Source organism: Pocillopora verrucosa, chromosome 2 (assembly GCF_036669915.1).
Source record: "Pocillopora verrucosa isolate sample1 chromosome 2, ASM3666991v2, whole genome shotgun sequence".
Classification (NCBI taxonomy): Eukaryota; Metazoa; Cnidaria; class Anthozoa; order Scleractinia; family Pocilloporidae; genus Pocillopora; species Pocillopora verrucosa.
The window spans coordinates 17,153,468-17,181,303 of NC_089313.1; the positions used below are offsets into that span (position 1 = coordinate 17,153,468).

At 37.7% G+C, this 27,836-nt stretch overlaps 2 protein-coding genes across 2 annotated transcripts in view; one reads left to right on the plus strand and one right to left on the minus strand.

Annotated features, from left to right (window-relative positions):
- The window catches only part of LOC131792846 (mediator of RNA polymerase II transcription subunit 13-like), a 28,627-nt gene extending 8,483 nt beyond the window's left edge, over nucleotides 1–20,144 (plus strand). Inside the window, 29 exon segments of the mRNA XM_066162748.1 lie at nucleotides 250–505; nucleotides 1,119–1,203; nucleotides 2,238–2,318; nucleotides 2,535–2,680; nucleotides 3,371–3,625; nucleotides 4,156–4,384; nucleotides 5,237–5,392; nucleotides 6,065–6,769; nucleotides 7,223–8,129; nucleotides 8,976–9,104; nucleotides 9,643–9,689; nucleotides 10,091–10,827; nucleotides 11,903–12,088; nucleotides 12,205–12,302; nucleotides 12,423–12,548; nucleotides 13,156–13,276; nucleotides 14,190–14,249; nucleotides 14,553–14,688; nucleotides 14,822–15,041; nucleotides 15,688–15,891; nucleotides 16,358–16,742; nucleotides 17,278–17,445; nucleotides 17,754–18,084; nucleotides 18,086–18,162; nucleotides 18,165–18,383; nucleotides 18,944–19,046; nucleotides 19,631–19,647; nucleotides 19,650–19,752; nucleotides 19,754–20,144. Coding sequence (XP_066018845.1) covers nucleotides 250–505; nucleotides 1,119–1,203; nucleotides 2,238–2,318; nucleotides 2,535–2,680; nucleotides 3,371–3,625; nucleotides 4,156–4,384; nucleotides 5,237–5,392; nucleotides 6,065–6,769; nucleotides 7,223–8,129; nucleotides 8,976–9,104; nucleotides 9,643–9,689; nucleotides 10,091–10,827; nucleotides 11,903–12,088; nucleotides 12,205–12,302; nucleotides 12,423–12,548; nucleotides 13,156–13,276; nucleotides 14,190–14,249; nucleotides 14,553–14,688; nucleotides 14,822–15,041; nucleotides 15,688–15,891; nucleotides 16,358–16,742; nucleotides 17,278–17,445; nucleotides 17,754–18,084; nucleotides 18,086–18,162; nucleotides 18,165–18,383; nucleotides 18,944–19,046; nucleotides 19,631–19,647; nucleotides 19,650–19,752; nucleotides 19,754–19,775 — 6,309 coding nt within the window. The 3' untranslated portion in view covers nucleotides 19,776–20,144.
- A 3,169-nt stretch (nucleotides 20,145–23,313) lies between these two features.
- Nucleotides 23,314–27,761, minus strand: LOC131792848 (flavin-containing monooxygenase 1). Its single transcript, XM_059110260.2, is given in 4 exon segments — nucleotides 23,314–25,034; nucleotides 25,037–25,136; nucleotides 25,960–26,645; nucleotides 27,081–27,761. Coding segments are annotated over 4 exon segments (1,605 nt in total). The 5' UTR covers nucleotides 27,682–27,761; the 3' UTR covers nucleotides 23,314–24,816.
- Nucleotides 27,762–27,836: the final 75 nt, after the last annotated feature.

Genomic DNA, 27,836 nt, shown 5'->3' on the forward strand with positions numbered 1-27,836 from the left:
TTTTGTAGACAGGGAACTAAACTCTCACAGTGTTCATTGCCAGCCTGGAGTGTAAATTGGTGCCAATGATGTGTCAGGGTAGCTGGTAAAATGTTAAGGGGCTACCCTGCCTTGGGCTGAAATTTTTTATCTAATAAGCTGCATTATACACATATTTTGATTGGTTTTTATCCATGATCTATTTGAGAACAATGCTTAGATGATGTCAGCTTTGGCAAATGTGTTTCACCTTGCTGTGTTCTTTTACAGACTGATTTATGTGGGTTAAAATGGCGCAAGTATGTTTTCAATTTCACGTGCCAAGCCAATCCTTCAGAGGATCCTGTGTTGAAGTCATTTTCAGCAGCTCTCAGTCATGATATCCTATGTGCATGGCGGAGGTGCCCTTTGACAGGCTGTCAATCAGGTGGAGATCCTAAGAGTATCAGTGGTGCAAAGGAATTGTGGGTTTTCTGGTTTGGTGATGATCCCAATTTACAAGGGATTGTATCTGCAGAACTAAAAGGTAATGGCTCACCCTTTTTATAACAACAAGTTCTTTAAAAGGTTATGTCTCATCAGGCACTTTTCCCTCAAACTTTTCCTTTGAGATTTCACATGGGAAGTTTCTCCTTTTTTGAACATGTCGTGTTTTGAATGCTCTGGAATCATCAAGTTTTGCATACAGTTAAAGTTTTGCATCTGTAAGGTTTTGGTAATTTTGCGGTATTTTGTTATCAAGTCTTAAAGATTAAATTACATCATAAAAGTGTTACACTCGGCAAGATCCAATTTAGCTTTTGTCATGGTGATCAAAAGCACAAGACATTAAAAATAGCAGTGACGATCTGTTTACATCAAATGACATATTATCCTGTCTATGTGTTTGGTGTTTGTACAGAATTGTTCCTGTTTGTAGGAATTTGATACAGGTGTTTGTACAGAATTGTTCCTGTTTGAAGAAATTTGATACAGGTGTGACCACTTGATCTCTCAAAGGGGTCAATCCTAAAATTAAGCTTTACCATATGCGATGAGTTTGTCTTGCTATTTGGATTATTAGAAGGATTATTTAATAACTGTAACACAACTATGTATACTTTACTTTGTTAATTTTTTTTTAAAATTATTTTTTATAGAATCATGCCATGGGTGTTGGGAAGATGGTTTGCCTCATGAACCAAGATCGTTATTATTCAAAGCTTTACATAATTTATTAGAAAGGTAAGACAAGTGCACAATGGTGCTATGGTTATTTTTAGCCCTTTCACTCCCATGATCTCATCACTAATTTTCTTTGCTGTCAGCTATATATTTTGCATGATATTACAAGAGGAACCATGTGCCTTAGTTACTGCCTCAGTGGTCATTTGAAATGACCAATTGTGCATTATAAGACAATAGAGGAGTTGACGGAAAGAACCAAGTCTAATCGAAAAGGGTCCTCAGGAGTCTGAGGAACTGCTTGGAATATATAAATCACATGTCGTCAGCTGTCACAGTTTTAACTTGTGAGCACAATTTCTACTTATTCCAGAAGCCTTTTCATGTTGGGTTTTCAAAAACAAATGGTCTTTTTCTTTTCCTTTCATAGTGATAGAGTCTGCATTTCTTGTAAGATACTTGAGTGCTGTTTACACAAGCTTGACATTAATATATTACCCCAGAAATTAATTCAAAGGGTTCCAAGTAGCAGAACTTCAGTCAAATGTCAAAAAAAATTTGGGTTTTGTTCTTTAAAGCTAACTGTAGGCTAAATCAAGTTGGCTCACAAAAAAAACACAAACTGCAGCTTGTTTGGTTTTACACATCAGAAATTATGTATACTCTCAGGAGCAGACCCTACATCATTGGAGTTTCTTGTGCAGAGATCAACAAGTTGTGATGAAAACTCTATAAAAAAAAAAAAAAGAGCAAACACAGAGTTTTGTGACTTTATTAAACTGTTAGTTTCTCTCATGGCTGTTCCCTAGGCTGTTGCGCAGTGTTTCTTTCTGTGACATCCATCTCGCATTGTTCGGTGTGTGCACATTCAGCGTTATTTCAACATTTCACAAAGGAATAGGATATGAAATTTAACTAACAACCCACTGTATAAAGGACAACAATCAAGCTGAAGATTTCAGACAACTTCTTGGTTTTCTGGATTTTTGGTGATGAGTCCTGAAAAAAATTTCATTTTCACATTTGTGCAGACATTTAAATTACTTCAGGTTTTTATAACATTTCTTTTTCATTCCTGCATCTTTCTTTTTTAGATGTCTACTGTCAAGAAAATTTGTTCGTTTGGGAAAATGGTTTACAAAACCATGTGAAAGCAGTTTGGTGGAGAATTCAAGGTGGATTGTTGTTTTACTTTTTCAATAATATATATGTATATGAGGTTTGTTCAAGAGGCCATGAAACCATGTAAATCAGCATTTACATAATAATAGTCTGCCTTGTATTGGTAACATAAACCATAACCTCAATTCACCCTGAGCCTGGGTGAGAATCCTATTTTCCTCACAATGATGATTGATGTAACAATAGCATTTGTGTTCTTTTGTCTTCAGCAATCATCTTTCATTCTCATTTTCCTTCTTTATCCATGGGGAGAGTTCTGTTTGTACAGCTGTTGAAATTCAACAGCAACAGAAGATGCGCCATCTTACACTTGAAGATGTAGCTGTTGCAGCAACCAAACAGGAAGGGCTCCCAGGTATAGTTATATATCACAAATGGTTGCTTGTTTACTAGCCAGAACTGTAAATCACTGTTGTATATTGGACTGAAGTACTGATAAGGGAAATGGTCTCACAGTTTATTGGATTAATTAATTTCTTGTAAAAAAATCCCATCCTTAGAAAAGGAATGGGAAAAGGAAAGAATGGAACAGATTTTGAAATATATAGCATACTGTGCATTGTTCTCCTTAATTTTAGCACAACAGGTGAGAGCTATTTTTGACCTGGCAGTTAAATCCTTGCAACTGTTGAATTTCTAAGAATTTTGGGCACTTTTAGGTGGTATTAGGCTGCATACATGGGGTAAATTTTCTTGGTTAGCAAAACAATTAAAAAAAACATCTTGAGACTGACCAAGGGGAAAAAATTACTCTAGAAAACAAAGGATGTCAGTTGTCTTTGACATAAATGGTTTTATTTAACTTTGGACCACAAACACAAGCTACATGTAGATATTTTAGCTCTCTTCATTTCTGCCAAACACAGGCCCCAAATTGGCAACCTTTGCTGCAAATTCAGTCAACAAAAATTTTTCATGTTTTGATGTTGACCAAAAGTGGCAGCTCAGAGTGCTGTGGCTGGAAGACTGCTTGTGGTTGACCTTTAGTTAGTCCTAACCCTTTTACATGTTTCAGAGAGCTTATTCTGTGTACCTTTACCTTCAGTTTTACTGGGTCCGTATGGATTGTCAGGGTTTCTTACTGGGCAAACAAGCCACATGGAAGAGATGGTGTCAGCCAAACTTGTGGAAGAGTGGAAGAAGTTTTATCCTCTTGACTACAGTTCTGATTGGAGTGAGCCAGCAAGCTTGTGTCAGGACAAGGGTGTTCCTGTGGCAGTGATGGTTGTTGTGGAAGAAACACAGATGTGGTATCCATCCATGTATGTTGTTGTGCCATATGAGAAGAATACACCAGTTGGTAAGTGTTTTGCAGTGAATAAATAATAACCATATTAATTTTATTCGATCAAGCACCTAACCTGTAGTGAGCAAGTACACCATACTTGCACCTCTAGTAAGCACTGACCCTGTTAGTTGGAAAAGTTAATAAGTGTCTAGCCTGGAATGAGTGGATGAGAGGCCCCAGTGAACTCTTTTAGTAATATTTAACAAAAATAACACAAGTAATGAACTCAGGGGTAATTGTTGATTGTCCAGACCAGGGTAGTTAGGAAAAAAAAGACTTGTTGGCAAGTGTTACTGACACCTCAACAACAATGAGGAAGTCATCATTGCAGGCTAGAGAGGAATTAATTTTCATAGATTGTCTGAATCCTGTTTTTCATAAACTGATCTGTCTGATCTGATCTGTCTGTTGCACCATGATAGTATGTGTACTTTACTGGAAACATAATTACTTCACATGCATACAGTTACAGAATCACATTCAGCAATCTTGATGGACTAATTCTTGTAACCATTTAACCCTTTACCTTTAACCTTCTGCAGGTGGGTCAGTGCCACCCAAAACTGGTGCAGTGACCTGCTCTGGTCCAACATCACTAACCCCTCCAGCATCTCCTCTTGATCCCAACTCTACAGATGTTGTTACAGGTCCTGCAAATCTGCCTCCAGCACCTAATTTAACCTCAGGGGGAGTCATAGACAAGAAGAAGCTGACACATTCCTTGGTACAAGAAGTTTGGCAAGAGATCACAGTCACCAAACCTGCAGCAAAGTATGTAAACTTACAAACCATGTTTGCTGTAGACAAAGGCTGGAAATTATACTAATCTTATTAAGTTCCAAAACTGTTGAACATCTGAGGATAGGACTAAAAGTGACTGTCTTCTAGTCAATCTCGAAAGAAACCAGCCTTTTAAAGCAAAAGGCTGACCTTCGACAGGTGGGAATGAAAATTCCAGGTCTCCATCTAGTTGCTGGGTACTGTCTGTGAAAGCTCCTTATTGCTGTGAGAAGGGGCAAGCCATACAAAATCAAGATAAATACAAAACTTTAACCCTTTAACTCCCATGAGTGACCAAGATAGAATTTCTCCCTACAATGTCAATACAATATTAAGCAGACAAGTGATGAGAATAAAGAAAAATATTAATTAGGGGATTATTAGTTGATCCAATACCAAATTCTTGAGATTAACATCACAAGAACTAAATGGCAGACAGTAAGGAGAATTACTAAAGAGATCTTGGGAGTTAAACGGTTAATTGAAAATTTCCTTTGTGATGATGTTGAGAAAAATCTCTTGAGAGACATTTCAGCATTTTCAGAATTGAAAATTTTGAAAGACACTATGATAAGTCTAAGTCTAAGTAAAAGCTGACTGGCTAAGAGGATCTAACTTGATAGCTTTATGGTGCTTTCTAGAAAATACCTCTACTGATGTTTGAAATATACATTTTCTGGGTAGTGTAATGCACAGCTGCAACACTCCTGCATGTTTTACCTCAATTACAGGGATAAGGTTTATATTAAATTTTGTTGGATATAAAAAAATATATATATAATATTATATATATATATCTAAGATGTTACTGCCTGACTGACAAGTACTGTCCTTTCTCCTCAGCAAAAACACCTCCCTGAGCAGTATTTCAAAATCAACTCCATCTTTTATGAAAGCAGACAGTTCAGGTGATACTACTGTACCAACAGGACAATGGGATTTTGAGGAGCCTTTCAAGCGCACTTCCTGTTCTTGTACCTCAAGTAGTAACATTAGCAGGTGAGTTGCTAAGCAATGTAAGCAGTCAGTTGTTACAATAATGAATTTATCTTTCTGCATAAATGGAGACAAAGCAGTTTTCAGGTCAATTGTAATGACTGCATCAAAATTATCCACTAGTGGCCACCTTGTTTTCATTGTTTTAACTGAGGAGCCATATTGTGTGTCCTTTGAATAAATGAGTACTTTCCTTGCATTCAATTTGGTTGCTAAGCAAATATTTGGAAGTTTTAGCATTTGAAAGAAGCACCAAGAAATTCAATAAAATTTTGGATTAAAAAAGTCTATCTTTCCATCATAATCCTTTACACCCTAACATTGGTACATCAATATTCTCGATACTCTTCTCTTTACATTTCCTTGTGTCTGACAAGGAGAATTTGTTTACCAATCAAAGCCTCCCAGTTTGGCAATCATTTCCTTTATTCTCATGATCTTTATAAGTGATTCAGCAGTTTTACTGTAAGGAGAAATTAGATGCTGGTCACACTCTTAGGTTTAAAAGGTTAAGCAAAAAGCCAAAAATGTAACAAATCAAACTTTTTAGCTTCCATATTTTGCTCTCTCTGGAGACCTAAAGGGAAAAGGGTCAAGTTGCCTCTGGGCAATTTGGACCCTACACCTAATCCTTGCGAAGCAACAATGATATGATTCTTTACTTTTTGCTCTCAGACCAAAGGCACCAGCTCAAGTCCGGTCATCATTTGGTATAAGCAGACCAACACCATCCCCTAGCTATCCACTACCTTTGCCTCAGCAACAACAACAACTGCAATCCACACAACAAAATCAGGGGAATACAAAGTTGAAGAAAGAAAAGAAGAAACCATTGGTGCCCTTTCATCATCGTCAGAGTCTTGATAAAGAGAGACCCGAAGCTCTGAAAAGTCATGTTGGAGCAATGACCAAAGGCCTACCTACGTCAAATGTATCGACAAGTGTCACTCAAAAACGTCATCTGGAAGTTGCTTTTCCACAGAACTCAAGGAAATATCAATCAACACCTCTTGTGAACACAAGTGGAATATCAGGACCCAAAGGTCACGCGATAAGTGCGAAGACTGAGGATAAATGCTTACAACCTCCAACTTCACTTCTGAAAGTAAACCCTTCAATATTATCCTCAAAGGCTATTGCCAATAACCAAGCAGAAATGACAGTGAAGGTAGAATCAAACAATTTTGAAGATTTTGTAGGTAACAAAGATAGTACTGCATCAGAAGATACTGTGAAGAAGTGCTATGCTTTGCCTTCAGAAGTTGGTTTCACTGTCCCTCTACTGCCAAGTGATCCTCTTGACTGTCGACCACTAGGTGATCTGATGGTATCAAAAGATGTTCCAACACCAAGTCCATTGGAGACAACTTTGTGGGAAAGGTATGTGAAGGGCAGAGTGAAAGAAAAGTGTAGAGGGACAGGCCAGACTCTTTATTTTGGCATATACCAGAAGACTCCACCCTTAAAGTGGAAATATTTCCAGGCCTCTGGTGTCTCACATGGTAAAATAATCTCCCAGAGGAAACCTAAAGGGGCTAGGGGGCTGGATATCCCTTAATGGCCCATAAAGGTAGACTGCCTGAAAGTAGTAACTTTTCAGGCTTCAGTTATTCAAAATGGTAGGAAATATTTTATATACTTATTTGTCAACAGGCCCTTGAAATTCTCTTGAAATACCATTCATTAACTTCACTCCAGTAGTTTAGAAACAGGATACAGAGGGTTTTATTAGCTTGTGAAAGGAGTTACCAATTTAAAACCATAGTTATGTGCGTTTTAGCATTCAATTGTTTTTTGTTGTATATCAAAGGAGTATTTGATCTTCATTTTTAGCAGTAAGAGACCTTCAATTGATGGAGGGATTGAGTGCATACCTTCGCCTGCTAAAAGAAGAAGGGAATCTTCCACAAGCAGATCCAGGTCAGATAGCACAGGAGGAGGGGGTCGACTAAAGGGGCGGAGGAACAGCTCCCAACCATCTCCAGCAACCACTCCTCTTTCTGATCCATTTACTCCTCAACCTGAGGAACTGGACATGGAAATGATTCAGCCACCCATGAAATCACCCACACAGGTAAAGCCTCCCTCAAATAAGCCTCGGCGGAGAAGTAGTGCCACTGGTGGTGACAGTCCATCAGTGCCACTACCAGGAGAGCTCAGCAAACCACCTTCACGGGTGAAAAACAGACGGCAGAGCTCTCGCAAAAAACAACAAGAGGAAAAGGAACGCTTGTCAAAAGAGATGGAAGAAATCAAACCTTGCCCAGTTGTGAATGAGAAAGGAACATTTCCTAGTTTTTCATCTTCCGATGATGAACATGAACCCATTGCCCGCTTACCAACCAATCTTATGACAGAGCAAGATCTTGCTGTGACTGTAAATGACCTTGATCAGTTGTTTGACACAGATGAGGAAGATGATGAACTTGGGCAATCAAAAGCAATGAAGATAGATTTTGTTTCAAATCAGGTTGCCCCCTTTGATCCTATCATGAACATAAACACTCCTCATACTATTATGAGCACAGTTGGAGTAACAAATCAAGACTTGGCACGCATGTTCCCCACACCTCCCTCCCAGGAAACAGTGACGCACTCACCACCTTGTTCTGTTGGCAATGACTACATCAGCCCGGGAAGTGTTAAGACCATCATGCACAATACAGTGCTTTCTCCAGAATCACATCTGATGCATCTTGCTGGTGTTGATGCTGAAAGAGAGAAACAGCACAGTCCAATGGTTTGTGAATTTTTCTTATGTTTTTTTTTCTTTTCATTCGAGCTATAATTCATGTTGTCAATTATTCAAAAGAATTTGGTGTCATATCAGGAAAGCACCTTCTTTCTGAGGCATTTTGGATTTCTTGTCTCTTGTTACCTGTTTGCAAACTATTGGGTTAATGTTATAAGAAGAAGTGATTAACTTGTAACTTCTCCTTGCAATTCCAATATGTTATCCTGCAAAGAGGAAAGGAGAATAGACAAGTTTATCTGTAAGAAGGTGTTACAATATGTGTACATTGTTGTAACACCAAATTCCTCTGTCTAATTTACAAGAAACTTTATGGCAGTCATTAGGGTGAAGTACTTATTGAATATTCTGAATTAGCAAAGAATTTGGAACCTCAGTTTCTTTCATACTTGGATTAGACTTTGTAGCAGTGTGGCCAAGTATTAGGAAAGTGATGACTTGGCTTTTTTCATGAGCATTCTTCCCCCTCTCCAATAAGCCCCCTTCTTTGTGGAATCTGCAGATATCATTAAATGGCCACCTCTAGGGAGCTTATGAAAGGGCCCCTCTCAGAAATCCCTCAAAATTGCTAAACCCTTCAACCTCAGAGGGCATATTATAGGGTCCCTGTAGGACATTATTTAACCTCCACCTCAGGGAGTCTATGAGAGGTCCTATTGTCACTATTAAACCCCTTCCCACCCCCAGGGGACTCTTTAGAGGGCCTATGGTACTCTCAATTAACCTGAGTTAAATTCATGTAAGAAAATAAAATGAAAGAGACTTTTAGGTGTGGCTTTGAAAAAAATCTAGGCTTTACTTATAGGGTTGTTTACTGTACTTTCCTTTTTTTAGGAACTTGGCCCAGTGTTTGAGATCCCAAAAGTCCAAGAGTTTCCAGTCTCCTACTCCTTTGAAGCTGTAGTTGGTTTGCCTGATTACCAGGGGCTACCATCTGTGATGCAGTACTCACCTTCATGGCAGGTGAGGAGACAAGCAATAGCTCTCGTTCAGTATTCATTTGGAGCCTTTGTCACATTTTGTTTTGTCTCTGACCATTTTCTAGATTTAGCAAAACTGGCCTTAATTGACTAAGGCAATGGTTAAGTTCAAAGTCAGAATGAAACTTGAGTTTAAAAGAGTTAAAATATTTACTTAGACGTTTGAAGTAATCTTTATCTCCACCCTTCTGATTATGTTTGGTGCCTCTGAGGAATTTGTGAGAATTTACCAGTGGTAATGGTGTTGTCATTAAAATCTAAGACTATCACAAAAGTTTGTTTGTTTGTTTGTTTGTTTTTTCATACTGGGTAGATAATAAAATTTAAACTGCAAGTAGATGTTGAGTTTTGATAGGTGATTAATTTGGTAATACCTTATACCCTCTATACAAAGAGGTGAAATTTGATAGCATCTGGAAAGTAACAATAATAGTTGGTCTTTTGGGCCTTTGTCTACTGTGTAACCACTTCTATGTATGAATTTTTGATTGCTCATCATGTTTCATCATGTTTATTTGCAGCAGGCATCCCAGAGGAATTGGACATCATCAGAAACCAAAGTGGAGAGGTTAGTAATATATTCCCTGTTCGATGTGATTCATGTCAGTTTTATTGCTGCTAGAACAGTGAAGCTGTTACATGTAGATTCTGAAACACTATAAACTGGGAAAATGTCTTCCTTGTCTGCAGATCTTGTCCTATATTTGATAATTACTGCTGTAGGCATCTTGGGTTCAAATGTGTGATAAACATAACTTCTTGCTGTGAAAGTATTGGTGGCTGAATTATTTACATTGAAAAGCTCTAAGACATCTTGTTTATCTCCAGTTTTACTGTTAGTCACTCTCTGTTACCTCTGGGTTAAGGATGTGGAGTTCTTGCATGAGTTACCCGTTTGAAGTTTTGTTTGAAATTTAGCCAGATTTACAATGATTAGCAAGTTTGACTTTTGATTTCCATTTTTTTCAGTGCTACTGAGGTGTTAAGTTGTGATATTACCATTGGTGCTCCCTCACCAGCAGTTGGATTCACAAACACCCATCCTGCAAGTGTTAACAGTGATGTCAAACACTTGACCTCTGCAGCAATGTCTCCAGCTTCTCCAGCATCATCAGTGTCATCATTTTCTATGCCGATGCAATTTCCAAAGACTTTTCATGGAAGTAGCCTTGTGGTGAAACCCATATTTCAAACACCTCTGCCAGAAGCAAATTCTTTATCAAAGGTTTTGAACTTGTCAGACTCGTGTGCAAACTACTTTAGTGACAAATGCTATGACAGTGTAAGTCTCTGTTCGTGTTTGACATCCTCAGAGGGTGTGCAAGCCAAAGGGAACAAAGGTAGAGACTCTGATTACTGCGTCTGTGGCTTTGGTGCTCTTGAGGCAGTAAAATTCACTGCCGGCACAGGTCTATTTCCTGATGATATCCACTCAACCTCCGCTGAAAATGTGAAAACTCTGAAAAAGGTTAATAATGTTCCACAATCTGCAGTTGAAGTGAAAAAGGAAGGTTCAGTGTCACACTGTGTGAGGAGACGGGCTTCAGCTGCTGCTGTTTCCTCACAAGTACCATTTTGTTTGCTAGAGGAGATTGTGAGTCAGTGTTCTTCACCTTTTTCTTGTTACAACTTGAAGTTACAACTCATGTTTAAGGGTCATCATGGAATTGTCAAACATGTCTCAGGTGCATGGTCACAAAATAAAGGTGAGTTTGGTAACATGTTACTTGTTTTCATGAATATGGCACATAGCAAAAATCTGAGCCACAAAGAACCTGTTGGTGAGCCAGGCCACAAAATAAATGTAGGAAAACAAAAAAATTTACTCTGTTTCTTCATCTGATTACAAAGGCAAGCTTTTGCTGAAGAACTGGCCACTGACAGGGGTTTCATAAGTTTGTCCATTAGTGTCTACTGATGGTGAAATCCTTGGCTGTGACTGTAATGTAAATGTGGCTCAGAAAATCTAGTAGTAATTGTTAGTTATTGGATATATATAAATTATGAACTATATTTTCCAGTAGACTTAGAGATATAATGCCCTTTTTTGTAACACACATTTAGATTACATAGATTAAATACAATTTTGTAATTCACATTTTCAATATTATTCAATTTATATATTTATTAATTTTATCTAAAATTATTATTTTGTGTACATGCAATTCAGCCCTCCAGCTGCAAGTTGCACTTTTTCAATAAACATATCCACCATCTATGTACCATCTATCTACCATCTAAAATCCTAACAGATGGCAGTGAAAAACCTGGTTAGGCTAATCTTAAAGCCACACCAGGCCACTATTGACTTTACCTTATTGAAGCTTCTGTTCTGAACTAGAATGATTATTAGGGTAATCCTTTAAATTTGTCGTGTTTTTGAGGTAGTATGGCCTAGTGGTTAAGGCCCTGGGCTTGTAATCTAGTGGTCCTGGTTTCAGGCCCTCCTCCCTGCTACTCGCTAAATTTTTTTTTTTTTCAGTTATCACAAACCCAACTCCTTGGCTGCCCTTAAAATATCATATAGCCAACTTGTCTACCTCCTGCCATTTGGGATTTTTAAACACTATATTCATTCACTTACTCATTTGTATTTAAACTGAAAAGCTCCATTGGGGAGTGGTCAATTGAATATACCTATAAATACATACACACACATAAATGCTTAACCTCTGGATCAATGATTATTAATCTATTGAAAAAGTGTGATTGCAGTATTTTGGCTCTTTACTCATGAAACCCTCTGACTTGGAGTTCTCTCTAATAATTTTTTTCCTTTAGGTGCAGAGAATGGTATACCACAGAAAGTTCCTCATCCAACTGCAGTTGGTGCGCTCAACTTCCTTCGTCAACTAATGCAGGATGCTCTGCAAAAATCAACAAGCAGAAAAACTTGGGAGCAGCCCAATGGAACAGTGGTTCAGGGACCTTTGTCTTGGAAACAACTTCATCATCTGGCAACTAAAGGTCTGTTTTGTCTTGTTGCAATTTTTACTGTTCTGATAAAGGCGGAGGCTTAATAGCTTACTCTTAATAGTGAGAATCTTTTAAAATTCAAATGTACTTCCTCTCTACTCAATTAGGTAATGAGGAAACACCACATGCTCAGCCAATTCCATCAGTGACAGTAGGCTATGGAGGAGACTGGATGTCCCTTTCTCCTATTGCATTACATTTCTGGGTGAGTTAAAATATCCTATTTTGGAGATACTGTGGTGTAACTGTTTGCCTAAGTACATTGGGCTTAGATGTCTGTATGTGGCTTTTAAACTTGTATTTTTTTCTTTATTCCACTTTGCAGGAGAAGCTCTTGCTTGAACCTTACTCTTGTCAACGTGATGTTGCATACATTGTTGTAGCACCAGAGAATGAGTTAGTGTTGAATAATGTGAAGTTGTTCTTTAAGGAATTCAGTGCAGTGTATGAGGTAAAGAGATCCTTTTGTTTTTGTTTTAATGAGGCTACACAATTCAAGTCTAATTTAGGCAAGGTTCAATGAAGCAAATGCAGCCAATTCACCTATAAGATGTAGGGAGGGCCTGTGGAAAGTTTGTGGGGCATTGCCATATGCTTTTGGGCCTCCTGTGCTTCATTTCCCTTCCTACCTACCTTCCTCCTCTTTCCTCTCCCTCCCTTTCTCCCTCCTTCTCTCCCTTCACGTAATCATTTCACATGCTGTTTGGTAGGTAGTAGAGGTGACTGAGACCCCTGCACTGGTTTGTTGCTTCCTTTAATGCACTTAGCCTTTGGTGCTCTGACTTTGCAAATTGTTTGGACTTTGAGTATTAGGTCTACTGTTCAGTGTTTTCCCCATATTGAGACTGGATGATATTCTGAAATTTGAGGCACAAAACAGCTGGAACTTTCAACTTTGAAAGATGAGGAACGTGGAGTATTAATTGGTTGTGGGGGCGTGCATCAGATTTTAGCCTCAGTTGTGCTTTGAAAAATTTTTCATGGGTTTATTTTTGATGACTCTTTGAAGTATAATGTCATTTTTCATTTTTGCTCAAGGCTAATTTTCTATTCTTCAGACTTGTCGTCTTGGTCAACATGTTGCCATTACCAAGGTGCTCAGAGATGGAATACTGCGGATTGGTCAAAAGTCACTTAAACTTGCAAAAGAACCTGTTGATGATTGGTTCTCACATCAAGGTGATCATAATGTTATTGACTTTGTCAGTAGCCTCTGATAAGTAATGGTAATAGGACTGGGTGGAGTCCAGTTCAGTCTGTAATCATACCAGTGACATATTACAGGGGGGTCTGATTAATTTATCACAAGTATGATCACAGAGCAAATTGGACAACATGAAGTCTTACTACAAATTAATCATAAAAATCACAATTTCCAAGGAAAGGAGAATAGCCAAGTTATGAAAGAAAGGGAAAATTGGCATCAAAAGACTGACAAAGGAGGTGTAAGTTGTTGCTATGGAGATTGAAACCAAGGTTTCAATTGGTTGATCTAAACTACGACTTTGAATGTGATTGGTTGATTTAAACTACAACTTTGGATGTGATTGGCTTATTGAACTGTCTGATAACAACTTGGAAAGTGAATTAGGGGGAAATAGGAATTTTAAAAGGGGATGCCGCAATGAGATTCTGCTGTGAAATGTTTCGAAGTATAAAGCATAGTCATCGATCCTCTGTTTAAATATGACGAAAAAAAAAGTCTTGACACCAATAACTTAACTTTTCTTGTTTATATCACTTTTCTTGTATTTCAAGGATCAGGTAAAAAAAATGTTTTTGTTGGCTTGCCAGTATGAATGTTTAAAAAAAAAAAAATGTTGAATAAAAATTAATTTGTCTGTTCCCCTAAAAATAAAAATTTCCCCCAAAATTTTTGCTAAGGGGACAAATTGTCCCCCAGTGATCAAATCCTAGCTCAAACCCTGGTGTAAGAGCTGATGCAGGAATGAGAAAGTTTATGAAGGTGTCTCAAAATTTGTCCAAGTTGTCATTTAGTTGTAATGGAGGACGTGAAAGAAGTTCTTTTTATGTGCAAGGTGTCATCATTTGTCACTTTTGTTATAGCTTGTTATCCTTCCTCACTTACTAGGTTGTTCATCTGATGCAGCAAAACTAAAACTATATGCCCAAGTCTTCAAACACCAGCTGGGTAAGTGAAAACAGTTCTCTATCCATCCTGTGTTGATAAGTGACCACTTGGCCTGTCAATGTGCAGTGGTAAACAAGATAAAATGAAAAGATAAACCTCTCTCGTTGATACATGTAGGTTTAAGATGGTTTGTACATTTCTATAACTAGATTGCTCACAATTTCCATGTGTGACATTTGATGGGGGCCCCATCCTCATCAACTCTGGTGTGAGAGAAAGTGTGAGCTCATGATCCTATTGAATAGAATTTGAGATATTTAGAAGTTACCGGTATGAATTTTTTTATCTCCCTCTTCCCACCAGGACCATATCTGGCTTCACTAAATCTAGATAGACATCTTTTGGAGTTGGAGAAGGGAGACAAATCAGATGATAAAGGGCCTTCCAAGTTTGGATCAGATGTTGGCATGGATAGCACACCCAAACCTGGTAGTACCAGGTAATTGTTTATACTTTTTGTCTCATTTGTCATCCTAGTATTCTTTAGAATAGTTTCAGGATGAGCCAGTCCATCCAAGATGTAAATTGTCAAAATGTTTTGGTTAGATCTTTGTTTTAATTTATTATTTTAGTGCTGGCACTCCAAATTCAGAGCAGGCTCCATCAGCATTTGGAGAAGATGAAAGTGAACAGAACAGTGAGGACCCACCCACTGTCGTAGTTTATATTGTCAACCCCTTCAGTAACAGTTCCAGAGAGGAGAGTTTTCCTTCATATGTGGGGCTATTGCGATGCATTGCTGACATTTTGCCAGACCTGACAGAATCCAACAAAAAGAATGTTGTTTTTCAGGTATTGTCCACAGTATTGATTACTCTATCTCTATGTTCACACAGTATTGATTACTCTATCTCTATGTTCACACCATATTGTTTGTAGCCTGCTTAAGGGATTCAGTTGTTAAATAGGGTATACTTGAAGCTTTAAATTGAGTTGAAAAAGGAAGTGACAAAAAAATAGACAGGTTTTTTGATGGTGTGTGAAAGACTGCCAGGAAGACTTTTCAATAAAAAGGTGTTTCTGAGGTACTCGAGATTGGTGCACTCTTTGATTTTGGCAGTGATTTTTAGTGCCAAAAATAACGAAAAGCCTGAGTTGAGGAAATATGGTAATCAACAATTGGGTTGAGCTTGTCATGTTGAGCCCCAGATGGCAGCAAACAAGGCTGCAACATCCTCTGAAACTTTTGGGATATAGTTGCACTTTGGTAAGAGCAGCAAAGAGGGCCAGTTGCTGGGAAAGATTCTTTGAAAATCCTCCAACAGGTTTTTGAAAGAGCTTGAATGAGCATAATGGAGATATTAACAAGTTGTTTTACATCAGGAATCTGTATAATTTTCATTTGCTCACCAAATTCTTTGTTTTGTTCTATAATTATTCTTGTCTTGTGAATTGATAAATGTCATATTAACTTATAACTTATTAACTTTTTCCTCAGGTTGTCCCCATCCAACAGATTCTCCAGGTGGATACCTTGAATGGCAGTCGAGATGCAACATTGACATTTGTGACACAGCTTAAGTGCTTGGCCTTCTCTGTGTTCTCTAGATGCCGGAAGAGCCTGCAGTTGAATATAAATGCTAAATCTTTGACAGGATTTGGGCCAGCTGCAAGGCATGAGGCTCTATTACGTCAGAGAGAGGTAAGGTTCAGTTTTCACCCAGGGTAGTATTACAACATAGTACCCTTTCTTAGTAAGCAGTCAAATGAGGAGCAAGGATGGGTGGTGGTGTGAGCACTAACCTGTTGCTGTGACCTGGGTTCAATTCCCAAACCTGGTGTTGCACCTGGGTGGAGTTTGTTTGTTTGTTGATAGTTTTCCTCCTTGTTCAGAGGGTTTTCTCCAGGTTCCACAGTTTTCCTCCCTACAAGAAAACCATGTTTTTTGCGGCATGGCTGGTTTAGCTCTGAACAGCAACATCAGATAGTATGAGTTTGAAATCCTCACTGAACACTTTTATTCTCCACCCCAAGCTTGTGAGCAATGTGCATTATCTTTCTTTATTTGACAAGCAAGCTTATTGTTGTTGTTGTTTTTTTTATTTCTGACCTTATATCTAATCAAAATAATACATTGTGTCTTCAACCTTTTTTTTTTTGTGTTACAGATGGAGAATGCAAAAGTGTATGCTGCACCGTATGTCCTCTGCCATCCCATACCTATGCCACCAAGTGACTCTGCAGATGAGAACGCAACGAGTTTGCAAGCACTTGCACAAAATGCCTCAGTGTTATACTGTGGTTACTGTCTCTCCCATGATGACAACTATCTCCTCGCTGTCTGTACTGATAGTGTTGGAGAACTCGTAGAATCATGTGTCATAACAGTTGAAAAATGTCTGAGACCTGATGGAAGGCCACGCAAGACTCCTGCACGTACAAAGGCACTTATTAAGTTGTGGGAATTCTGTCAAGGTGTTGTTGCAACATCTCTTGTACCATGGAGGTTGGTGGTCAGTAAGCTCGGAAGGATTGGACCTGAAGAACTGAAGGGTGAGAACATCCTTAAGGAGCCTTGTTAATTTTATACAATGGAATTTGACTGGGTTATGTTAGCCTTTTGACCCCAAAGAGTGACTAGCATCTAATTTCTCTTTACAATGTCACCCCTGAATCACATAATAAGGTCACAAGAATAAATTAAATTATCATCATCTAGAGAAGCCCTTTATTGTGAAACAAATTCTCTTTGTTAGCACCTCAGGAAACTTGTAGAGAACAGTATGAGGAATATGCACACTGATGTTTGGGAGTAAAAGGTTACATAGTAATAGTTCATTGCATCAGACTAATACACATGTTTTCTTTGTTTATGATTTAATATATTTGTTTGTACAACTCTGTGGTTTTAAAAAATTATGCCAATGCTAACAGCAAAGTATTAATCATAAGGGTGAACCTGCCCACGAATTGTGACTGGTTAGAACAGTTTACATCAGAGTATGTTGATGCCTGTGATACTGCATGAATCTTACAGAATTTTTTTTTGCTTTTTTTTTTTTTTTTGTGTGTGTGTGTGTGTGAATAGACTGGAAGGAAATACTGAGTAAGACGTCTGTTATGGCTGGGGACCAGAAGTTTAATGACACCTGCAAAGCTTGTTTCTCTCTGAAACAGAAAAATCGCCCTGCAATTCTTGGAACCAGTCTCACATCATTGGAACCTGAACCCTCAATCAGGCTTTACATGGCAAGAGGTAGGTGCTACACTAACTGCAACTTGAACCTAAAGTGATTCTTAATATTTTCTGGATACATCACATCTAAAACTGTTTGAGAGTTCTATTTATCATATTACTCCCAAGATCTCAGAGTCAGTTCTCCATTGTGATCATCCATCAATACTTTGTTAGCTGGTGTGGAGAATGTGCTGCAAGATTTAAATCCCTTAGTTGATGATTTTCTCAATTTTTATCACCTTTGTGCTTTACAGCATATTGACTCACTGACCTGTAGTACCCAGATAAGATAAAGTTACGAGCCATTTGTTTCTCTTTCCTATCAGCCTTACCAAAAGTTAATGTCCTGTTTGAAGGCAATAGCAGTACACGTGTGTCGGTTGGTGCTGTTCCCAAACCAGATGTATCACGAACATACATTGCAGTAATGCCAGTTGCTTCTCTGAAATGCACCATGGGAAACCAATCCAGTGCTAAAATGCATGCTCTACCAGAAACTACCACGGAAACAGTTGTAACAGACACTGACATTTTGTTGGCTGGTGTTGATGATGACGAGAATGATCAGGATCCTTTACGTCACTTGTTTCCATTGTTGAACTCATCACCACCTAGTCTGTCACCAACTGGCTGTATTCTGCCGTCTCCCCTGGACACCTCACCATTCAGGGGACATCCCCCTGACACGTCCAGCAACGCTGACAGCATCCCCTGGAGTGTCTGTATCGTCTCCATTCAACCGATTTCAAGGCTGTCACCATTTCAGCCCTTACACTCTACTCCATCCCCATCAAATGCAACTGCGGCTACAGTAGAAGTTCAGGACGATGGAGATGACAACCTATCTGTCCCTTATGCTCAGGGTTACATTATTTCAACTGTGCAAACTGGCAAGATGCCAGGAACATTTTGGGCAAGTTCATCACACTCTGAAACTTGTGATCCTGTTATTCTGAGGTAATGTGATTTGACATGCTATTTTTAAAGCCTTTATTAGAGCCATAGCTGGGTTTGCAAAGCGGTTTTCTTTTGCAAAAATGAAAATTCAGCTTTATCGGAGCACACATGCCTAACTACCATACAATGGGTGGGTAAATCTGAAATTATCACCACTAATCAGCGTTACCACTATCACTTTTGTTTGGAAGTTTGGCATATTAACTCCACCCACACTCCTTTAAATTGTGATGATGGCGGCTTACTTCCTGACACCTATTGACACCTCGTCAGAAAAAAGGCAGCTATTAGTGATTGTATAAAAGGACTTCTTGTTACAGCGTTTAGATCACCTCTGATGAGGGCACTAGACAGGAGTGTCAAATTGTTGGGTCTATGAATTGTAACTTCTTGGTTACATTCCTTAAATCTGTAAACCAGAGTGGCATCAACCCATGTCTGAACTTTTTTTCAAACTTTTGGAATGCTTGAATTTATAACGTCATGTAGCTCCTAAAATAAGTTTACCAGGTAAAATTTCTTGATGACGTTCTGTAATGCTGGCTCCCTTGTATGTTTTAGGCCTCTCTTCATATACATAACCCAGACTTGATGGAGGGAATGAATGGTTTTGTCACTGCATGGCATCCCCTTGCCACAAAGTCACACTGTCATGTGTTAAGGTTGGTACTGCTGTTTTACTGTTTTGACTAATATTGTATGATGCACTGAGTGTCACAAGTTATAAAGGATTGCATTGGTTTGGCTTCACCACACAATGTGAATAGTGTAGAAATTTCACATCACCCTCAGTGCTACAAACTCAAGGATTTTCAAAGTTGTCCGTGGGACAAAAATATGAAAATGGCTGCCAACAGTTAAACTTTTGTCAACATTATGGGGCAATGGTTTTTTTGAATCTTGATTTGACATCTCAAGACTAAACACTTGCACTTAGGAGAAAGAGGCAACAGTAGAGAATATACTATGAAAATGTTTATCTCACTGTGAGTCTTAGCCTTAAACATTTAACAAATGAAAATACCATAGCTTACTACCTAACTATCAAGCACAGGTCCCAATTGGCCAGTTTTGATGAATATTAGGCCACTGAAAATGTGCGATGCCATGACAACCAAATGGTTGCTGCATTGCTCTTTTAAGAAGTTGAATGCAACAATCACAACAATTGCCATTTAGCCATGGGCACCTTTAATTCGTTAACACTTTCAAAATAATTTGCTTGTTTGTTTTTTTGCATTTTCAGGTCAATCCTACAGACCTATGAGCTCTGTCATGGTTAACTGTGGACCCTGTTAACCGAGACAGACGCTCATGTTTACCAGTTCATTTGTATATGCTATGCCAACTTCATGAGACCTCACTCTCCTTTGGAAAACCAGTCTTCTTAATTTGTTTAGAGCCAATCTCTCTGTATCCACTGTGTATTAGGTTTATTTTATAAGATGGATTTAAATAACAGTTGTAACATTTGCAAGTCTCTTTAAGAGTAGAAATCTTTGCTGTTGCTGTATTTTTTCCCCAGTGTTGGTCAGGAAAATATATTATTGTTTCTCAGTTTTCTATGAATGATAATTTTAATGGAATAATTTAATGAAACAGTGAATAACCCTCCGAAGGACTGGATTGTTTCATGATAATGACTGCATTTTATTTGTTCACTAAATATGTCGTCGCATTCAGTTTATAAGAACTACTCGCCAGACATGAAGGTTTGAATTTATTAACAATGAAGTACAATAATTTCAATTTTTGGTAGATACTTTTCAGCCAATGGAGAGGAGGCATTCTTAGCACTTGTTATATTCTATTCTCAGGAAGCTCCAATTTCCACAGTAAAGGTAGTTGTATATGAGATATTTAAGTGGCACTGTTGATCATCACAAGACATGTGAAAGTATGGGCGGCAATTGTTACCCCCCCTTCCCCTCCCCCCACACACACATACACACACCAACACCGCCACACACCAGAAGGAAAATAATTCCATTCAGGTAGAAAGAAACCTCTAAATATAGTCAATTCAAAAATTATACAGAAGCAAGGACAGATGAGAATGTGACAACTTGGTTGACAATACGTTGGAGTTTGGAATCATTTCTTAAATATTCTTTGTCAGGCTTTCAATGACAAGTTATTAATTTAATACAAGTTTATAATTTGGTTTTATATTTATTTCATCCATAACAAGAATGCTTCCATTGTTCATTGCATTTTGTAGCAACAGTTTAGTAATCATAGTGCTTCTTAAATTTGTCATTTTTCTGATAACTTAACCCATCAACTTCTAGACACGATTTACTTGTAAATTCTCCTCTCAGTATCTTCACATTACAAAGCAAAAGGGATTGAGAATTGACAAATGAATCAGTAACAGGAAGTTGCTCTGATATGACTTTTATTTCTGGCAACTAAGTTGTAGGGAAATGGAAATTGGTGTGAGAAAGTGTGCGTGTATTTATTTGAGTATGACTCTGCTAAAAGTAAGTCTGGTGTATTTCTGAGTGTTCCTCAAGCACTTTTTTTTTCCTTTTGAATTCATAAATGTGCATAATGGCAGCACAAGCTAGAAAAGGGTCGAGTGTATTTTACATTGCAGGAATTTTATATCACTTGGACAGAGAAGTAATAAGAGTGGTATTTGGTTGTAAATCATTAATCCAGAAATAAGAAAATGACTATGAACAGATATTTATCCTAAAATTAGTTTAAAATGAAGTCATGGTGCAGTCAAATTAGTTTTGTAAAACAATTTTAGGGTAAATTCTCATTGTAGCACTTTGATTTTCATATTATTTTGAATAGTACCTTTTTTGTTGTCACATTTGTAAGAAGTCTTCACCAACTCATTACAAGAGAACGTTTTCCTTGAACCAGGAGCATTCTAGAATAGAATTGAAAGGTATTTTGAAATAGAAGACAGATGACTTGTCATGTTCATTTGGCCGTACAATAAAGTGAACCTGCAAGTGAGTTGGTGTCCCTGTTGACTTGACAGAATGATTGGTACTGGACTTGATCATGAATTACAAACAAATTGAAAGACAGTTTACTACACCCAGGCATTATTTAGCATTGTATTTATCCCTGCCCGTAGAGTGTGGTAGCTGTCGTTTATAAGCTATTATTAGTACAAGTTTTGGACACATTTATCTTTGAAACACAATGAAAGACTTTCACATCGGGCGCACATCACTTTTATGTTAAGCTCTTATTTCTTATTTGTAAGTTTAATATATTTTGGCAATTATTTTTCTACCATGCTCCTCCTGATTTTTCTTATTGGCATGTTCTTAAATTTCTGGTAAACACTGTTGTATTTAATGACTTAATGTTGCAGTAATTCTTAAGCTACTTAGAGCTAAATCAAGAAACCCTAACCCCCCATAATAATGTGGAAGTGAGATATATGATAGAAAACCTTTAGTAGTTCAGCGTTGGAAAGATTGCGATCATTTTTCAAATTGATGGGGGAACCCAAGTGTAATAGTTATTGCCTTTAACAGTTGAGAGAAGGTTGTCTGTATTGAAAATTTTTCTTACCTGACTTTGAGGATTCCTTTTCAAAATTTTCTGTAGTAGATTCCTAACAATGGGAGCAAATTGAACAGTTCGCCTTTTTATTTTTTGATGAAAATGATGATCGAAACAAAATGCTTATTATTCTTCTACCAGAACTTTTAAGTTACTCTGGATTTGGTTAATTTGATCTTCCAACATATCTTGCCCAATCCAATTACAGATTTTTAGGAAGGTCAGGCAACTGCATTGTAAATTTTACAAAAGTGTAAGGATTTCCTCTGAGCCAGGTCAGAACTGAAGATAGGAAGATGTAGTTAGCTACTCCAACGGCTAAACTTTTTGACTTTTTCTCCATATTGTATTTTCTCTTAACAAATTAACATTGCACACTGATGGAACAATAAGAATATCAAATTTTAGAAGGCAGATGAGGTAAATTAATTGGAAGCATGGGGAGTTTTCAAAAAAATTGTCTTTTCCTTAAATGCATCGGACTAATGCATGACAAATTCTGTTTAAGTAGTCATGTTTTGGGTAAAACAAGGTCAGTGTTTCAGTTATAACTCCTTTGTCATGCTCAATATTATTAAACCCTCTTATTGCCAAGATTTAAATTTCAATTCTCCACACTTTCTCAAAAATTTATTTGTTTTTTCATCACCTTTCTGCTTGAATTCCATTGATACTCTAGGGAGAAATTCATTTGTGGTCACTCCTTGGAGTGGAAGGGTCTTAGAAGCAATGCAGGATGGCCAACTAAAATTTAAAGAGTTGTGTTCACTATGCATCAAAAATTGAATTGGGTGAAATTTGACTGAAGTCATGACAGGTAGACAAGTTTGAGTATTACACTTCATGGCTCTTAATTAAATTAATTTAAAAAAAACACCACTTGATCTTATATAGACTTGTACCAATTAAAAACAGAGAGATGCACAGCTATGGTATTCTCTTCTGCAGTGATAGGTTTTGTGAAACAACCACTAATTTTGAATGAAACAGAAGCAATACTTCATTGTTGTCACTGTAGAGTAAAAGTACGGCAAATTTTTGTAGATAGGGAATGTAGATATAATAAGTAATGTTATTATCATTATCAAGATGCTATTTGTGAACAGACCAGAACTCTAATGTTATTGCCTCTGTCGCATCTGCTCATAACATATGAAACCAACATAGTCTGTCAGACCATGTAAATAATTTATTAGACAGACTAACAATGCATATTTTCTGATAATTTCTGGTAGATTGGTAGACTTCGCTATATTTTTTATTTTCAGACCCTATTTCATAAGCATTTAATAGACATTTTTATTGTAATAAATACATTAAACATTATATTGTAAGACCCAGTCATAGAAAATAAATGATATTTACATACGAAGTCAACTATGTTGTCTCTCTTTCTTTTTAAACATTTGCCAATGAAATGGTAGTTTCTCAATTTATTCTCAGGATACAAAATTTTCTTCACTCTATCTTTAATTCATATTAATGGAAATGACTTGGTTTTTTTATAATAATAATAATAATAATAATGACTTTATTGGATAACACAATTACTGGTAGAACCAGTAGTTCTCATTGTGGTCCACTAAAACTTCAAATTCAAATAGCAAAAATACAAATTAAAAATACAGTTAAAAATTAAAAATTAAAATTAGAATTAAAATTAAACATTTAATTAAAAATTTCTGCTTATAGTAAAATTATCAACTCTGGAGTTCCGATCTAAATATTTCTTATATAGTTGATTTTCACATTTCTACGAAAGATCATTTCCAAACCCAGCAAATTTTAGGTCAAAGATCACAAGGGCATCAAAAAATATATATGACATATACATTTACCTCACCCAAATCTTAACACACATAACCATGCCTTCACCCAAAAAACAAAAACAAAAAACCTTGATCTTGTACCTTCTCAGTTTTGTCATATGAAAGATATCAAAATTAAGACTTTGTTATGACTACACAAATACTCTCTGCTCAACAATTAGACAGAACTCCCCTTTTTTTCTTAGCAATACGGAAAGTTTGCTTTCCCAAGGCAGACTCTCTTCAGAAGCCCCTTGAAGAATTTGACAATGGAGAATTGATTAAATTACTTGGTAATGACCACTTACTCTCTAACGTCAGTATGTGTATTCTCTATACTGTTCCCTTTACATTTTCTATGGTGCAGGCAGGGAGAATTTGTTTCACAATCAAGAGAGTCTTAAGTTGGTGATCATTTCCTTTATTCTCATGTCCTTAACATGTGAGCTAAGAGAGATGTTGTAAGGAGAAATTAGATGCTGATTTCTCACAAGGGTTAAGGGGTTGGTGGGTTCTTAAAAAGTGGAGACTAATGTGGACAAGTGCAAAATTGTAATTCAATTAACTCCCTCCCTAGTATGTCATCTCATTTTCCAGACCACTTGATTTACATCTTTTGGCTAACAAAGTAGTTCACCAACAATAACAACTTCACATGTCATTTTCACTGTCATCTGTTTCACTGCATCTAGTAACAATGGCACCAGAATTTTGGCAGTTATTGTTAATTTATTATCATTACTTATAAAGTTCTATCATCATCAAATTTTAATTGTCATCTTTTTCAGATCTCTATGATAACTGCTAAAGTATGAATCAGCAAATGCAGGGTCATTTCTTTTTTGTTCATCTTCCTGCTTGAAAGAACAATGTCCACAAACTTGAGGAGCTTTTTCTTTTGAGGAGCTTTTGAGGATTTCTTTCTTGAGGAACTAATTTTTTTCTTCTCATTAAAAATTATAAACCAACCTAGAGAACTAGCGCTTAAGGTTCACTCGCATAAGCACACACTGGTGGAGAAAAAAGATAATTGCAGATAAATGTGCTCCTGCACACTACCAAAGTTACACCCCACCTATTGCTTGAAATCTCAGAATGTACTTATCAATAACAACAGGATCAATAAAATGAGCAGGCAAAATAACCATGATAGAGTTGAATTCTTATCTTTCCCTTCCTTTGGGCCTGTTTTCCTGGTCCTCAGTGGGCATAGCTTGCTCTCTTGCACCCCCATTATGATGTCCCTGGCTCCTGGCCAGGTTCCAGGACCAACTAGTCTGTACTGAGCTGGTATACATGGGCCAAAAAGCACCTGAAGGCAAGAACTGGATCTGTCATGAGGAGGTGCCATAGATTTGGTTTTGCTCCAATTAGAGATGACATTTCATCACAATACCTGATAAAGTTGACCTGTGATTTGGCATAAAGTAATAATTAGAACTCTACTTTCAATTGATTTTAAAAAATTGCCTGAGACTACTTCCAGTCCCTTTGTTTCAACCTTTTAGCAAAGACAGAACTCCCACATCCTTTATCTCACTCCTTGCCTCTAACTTCCTACATCCACTGACACCCAATTCCACCTCTTCACTGGGTTAAATCATGCCAAAATTTCCACTGATCAGTCATTTGGCATAACAAATCCCATTTTTGAGAGATGGCTACATACCAATGGTTTCAAAAATTCAACACATTGTGATTTTACTGTGAAAGAAAATTTATTAGTACATACTAAAACACTGGATAGTGTCGAAGGCCCTTTCTGATTGGCTACTCAAACTCTGAGTATCCTTTGCTGTTCACCTCCAAGCAACCCACACAGGATTTGTGTCCAAAAATATTGCAATTGTTGCAGGTAGAAATGCATTAAAATCATCTTTTTGTTCTATGTTATCTCACCATTTTAGTAGACTAGTACCGGTACATACTAAAACAAGTATTAAGCCCGTAAGTTTTGGTGGCTACCAATCATATTTATCCACCTAGCCTCCTCTACTTTGGTATATAGTTTTTAAGTATTCAGAGATGTCCATGATCATAATTTAAAGAAAGGACTTCATCTAAATATTATTACAAGGCAAGTAATCGAGTCAAATTTTAGTTAAGAATGTAACACAACACTGTACTTAATGCAATATCTAGGTCTTAGTGTGCTACGCATTCAATAATAATAATTTACCAATAATGTTACACCTAAGTGGGTATTTCTGGAAAGGAGGTGCTCATTTCTTACCAAATGAAAAGCTCGACAACACTCTATCGTGGAGGCCTCTAACAATTGTTGTCTCCTTTCAATTTCTTCCACCATAGTTTGACAATCAGGAAGTTTACTTTTACCAGCAAAAACATTTACTGCCCAACGGGATTGCATCTCAGCTATGGGTGGGACAGGCCCATTTACACGTACTGCTCCAATGATGGCAATAGTACCTGGATTACAAAATGGTGGGAATACATATCGGTACATGGGAATGTACCTGTCTTTCGGGCAAAGAAGTGAGTCAGAGAGAAATGGAAAATGAAACTTATATCCAGTGGCCAGAATGATCACATCGATGTCTTCAACTTTTGAGCCATCTGTGAATACTACATTTTTCCCTTTTATCTTTGCAATTTCTGCTTTGACTTGAATTGAGCCAGCGATTATGCAATGTGGTAGTTCGTCATTTACTAATGGGGTTCTTTTGTGTGGTGGATGAGCTGTTTCTAAGCCAAAATTGACTAAATTAAAACCTTTCTTGAGTTTGTGGTGAAACACCTGTGCACGGATGGATGATGGAATTGAATCTACCAATCTTGTCAGGAACTTGGTATCTCCAGGACCATCCCCATCTAGCAAACGAGAAACAACCCAACCACCACTTCGCGTGCTCAGATATACCTGTTGTGTATGATGACTTAATTCACAGGCAATATCTCCTGAAAGCAAGAGGAGAAATGACAGATTAAGAGCTGTCTTGCAATAAATCAGAATTTGATTTCTTCATCCATCAGTCTCATTAGTCAAGGATGTCAGTCTAACAGGTCAGTTGGCCAATTGTGAGAGAATCAGTCAAAACAAGCAGGAGACGGCAGGAGTACTTCCTACATTGGAGTTTAAGGGGTACCAGAGATAACATAATTAAACAGGAGAAGAATGAAGGGGTCTGATCTTAACAAATTCAGGTATGGAAATCAGTACGGAATTAACATATGGTACTTTTAGAGATCTAATGGTTCACCCTCTTTGCCTTGGACTGCACCTGTCTGAATGTTTAGCAAATCATCCATCATGACCTCAAGCGATCTACATGCCACGCAGGTAGACAGTCAGTCATTTTATGACAAATACTGACTCTTAAAAGCACTATTTACCTGCCGAATTTCCCAAGCCAACTACTATCACACGTTTCCCTTCAAAGTTTTTCCAAGTTCTGTATTCCTTGCTGTGGATGACGTCACCACAAAATCCATCCAACCCTGGAATGTCAGTGATACGAGGTTCACTATTGATTCCAGAACAAACCATCACAAAATCGAACTCCTCGACCTGATCACAGTTCTGCTTCAAATCCTGATAGCGAACTCTCCAGCGAGCATTTTGATCCGCTTTGGAATATGACGTTGGCTCTACAGAGAGAACATCAGCCTCAAAACGAATCCTCTCTTCCAACTCAAACTCTCTTGCGTACATTTGAAAGTATTCGAGGTAATTCTGCTGAGGAAGGTAATTGGGCCATTCTTTAGGCATAGGAAAGTCGCTGTAACAGCTAACGTGCTTACTAGTATTAGTCACAGTGGAGTAGGCCACACAGCTTCTTCTATGTTTTTCTTCAGCCAAGTCTGTGTATTTCCAAGCACCTCCCAGCCAAGGATCAGTTTCGAACGCAGTCGGTTCAAGACCGACTTCTAAACAACTCTTGATCGCGGCTAAGCCAGCCGGACCGGCACCAATAATGGCAACTGTCTTTGTCATACTTCTATGATAATACTTGAGAAAATGGATAAAATTAAATCAATAAATGGTCCAGATTCCGTAGGGCAATACAGGTAATATTCACAGCGCTCAAGATTGCGTGACTTTCTTAGAATTCGAGAAAGAGACTGGAGGCTAGCATCCAGACTGACCTT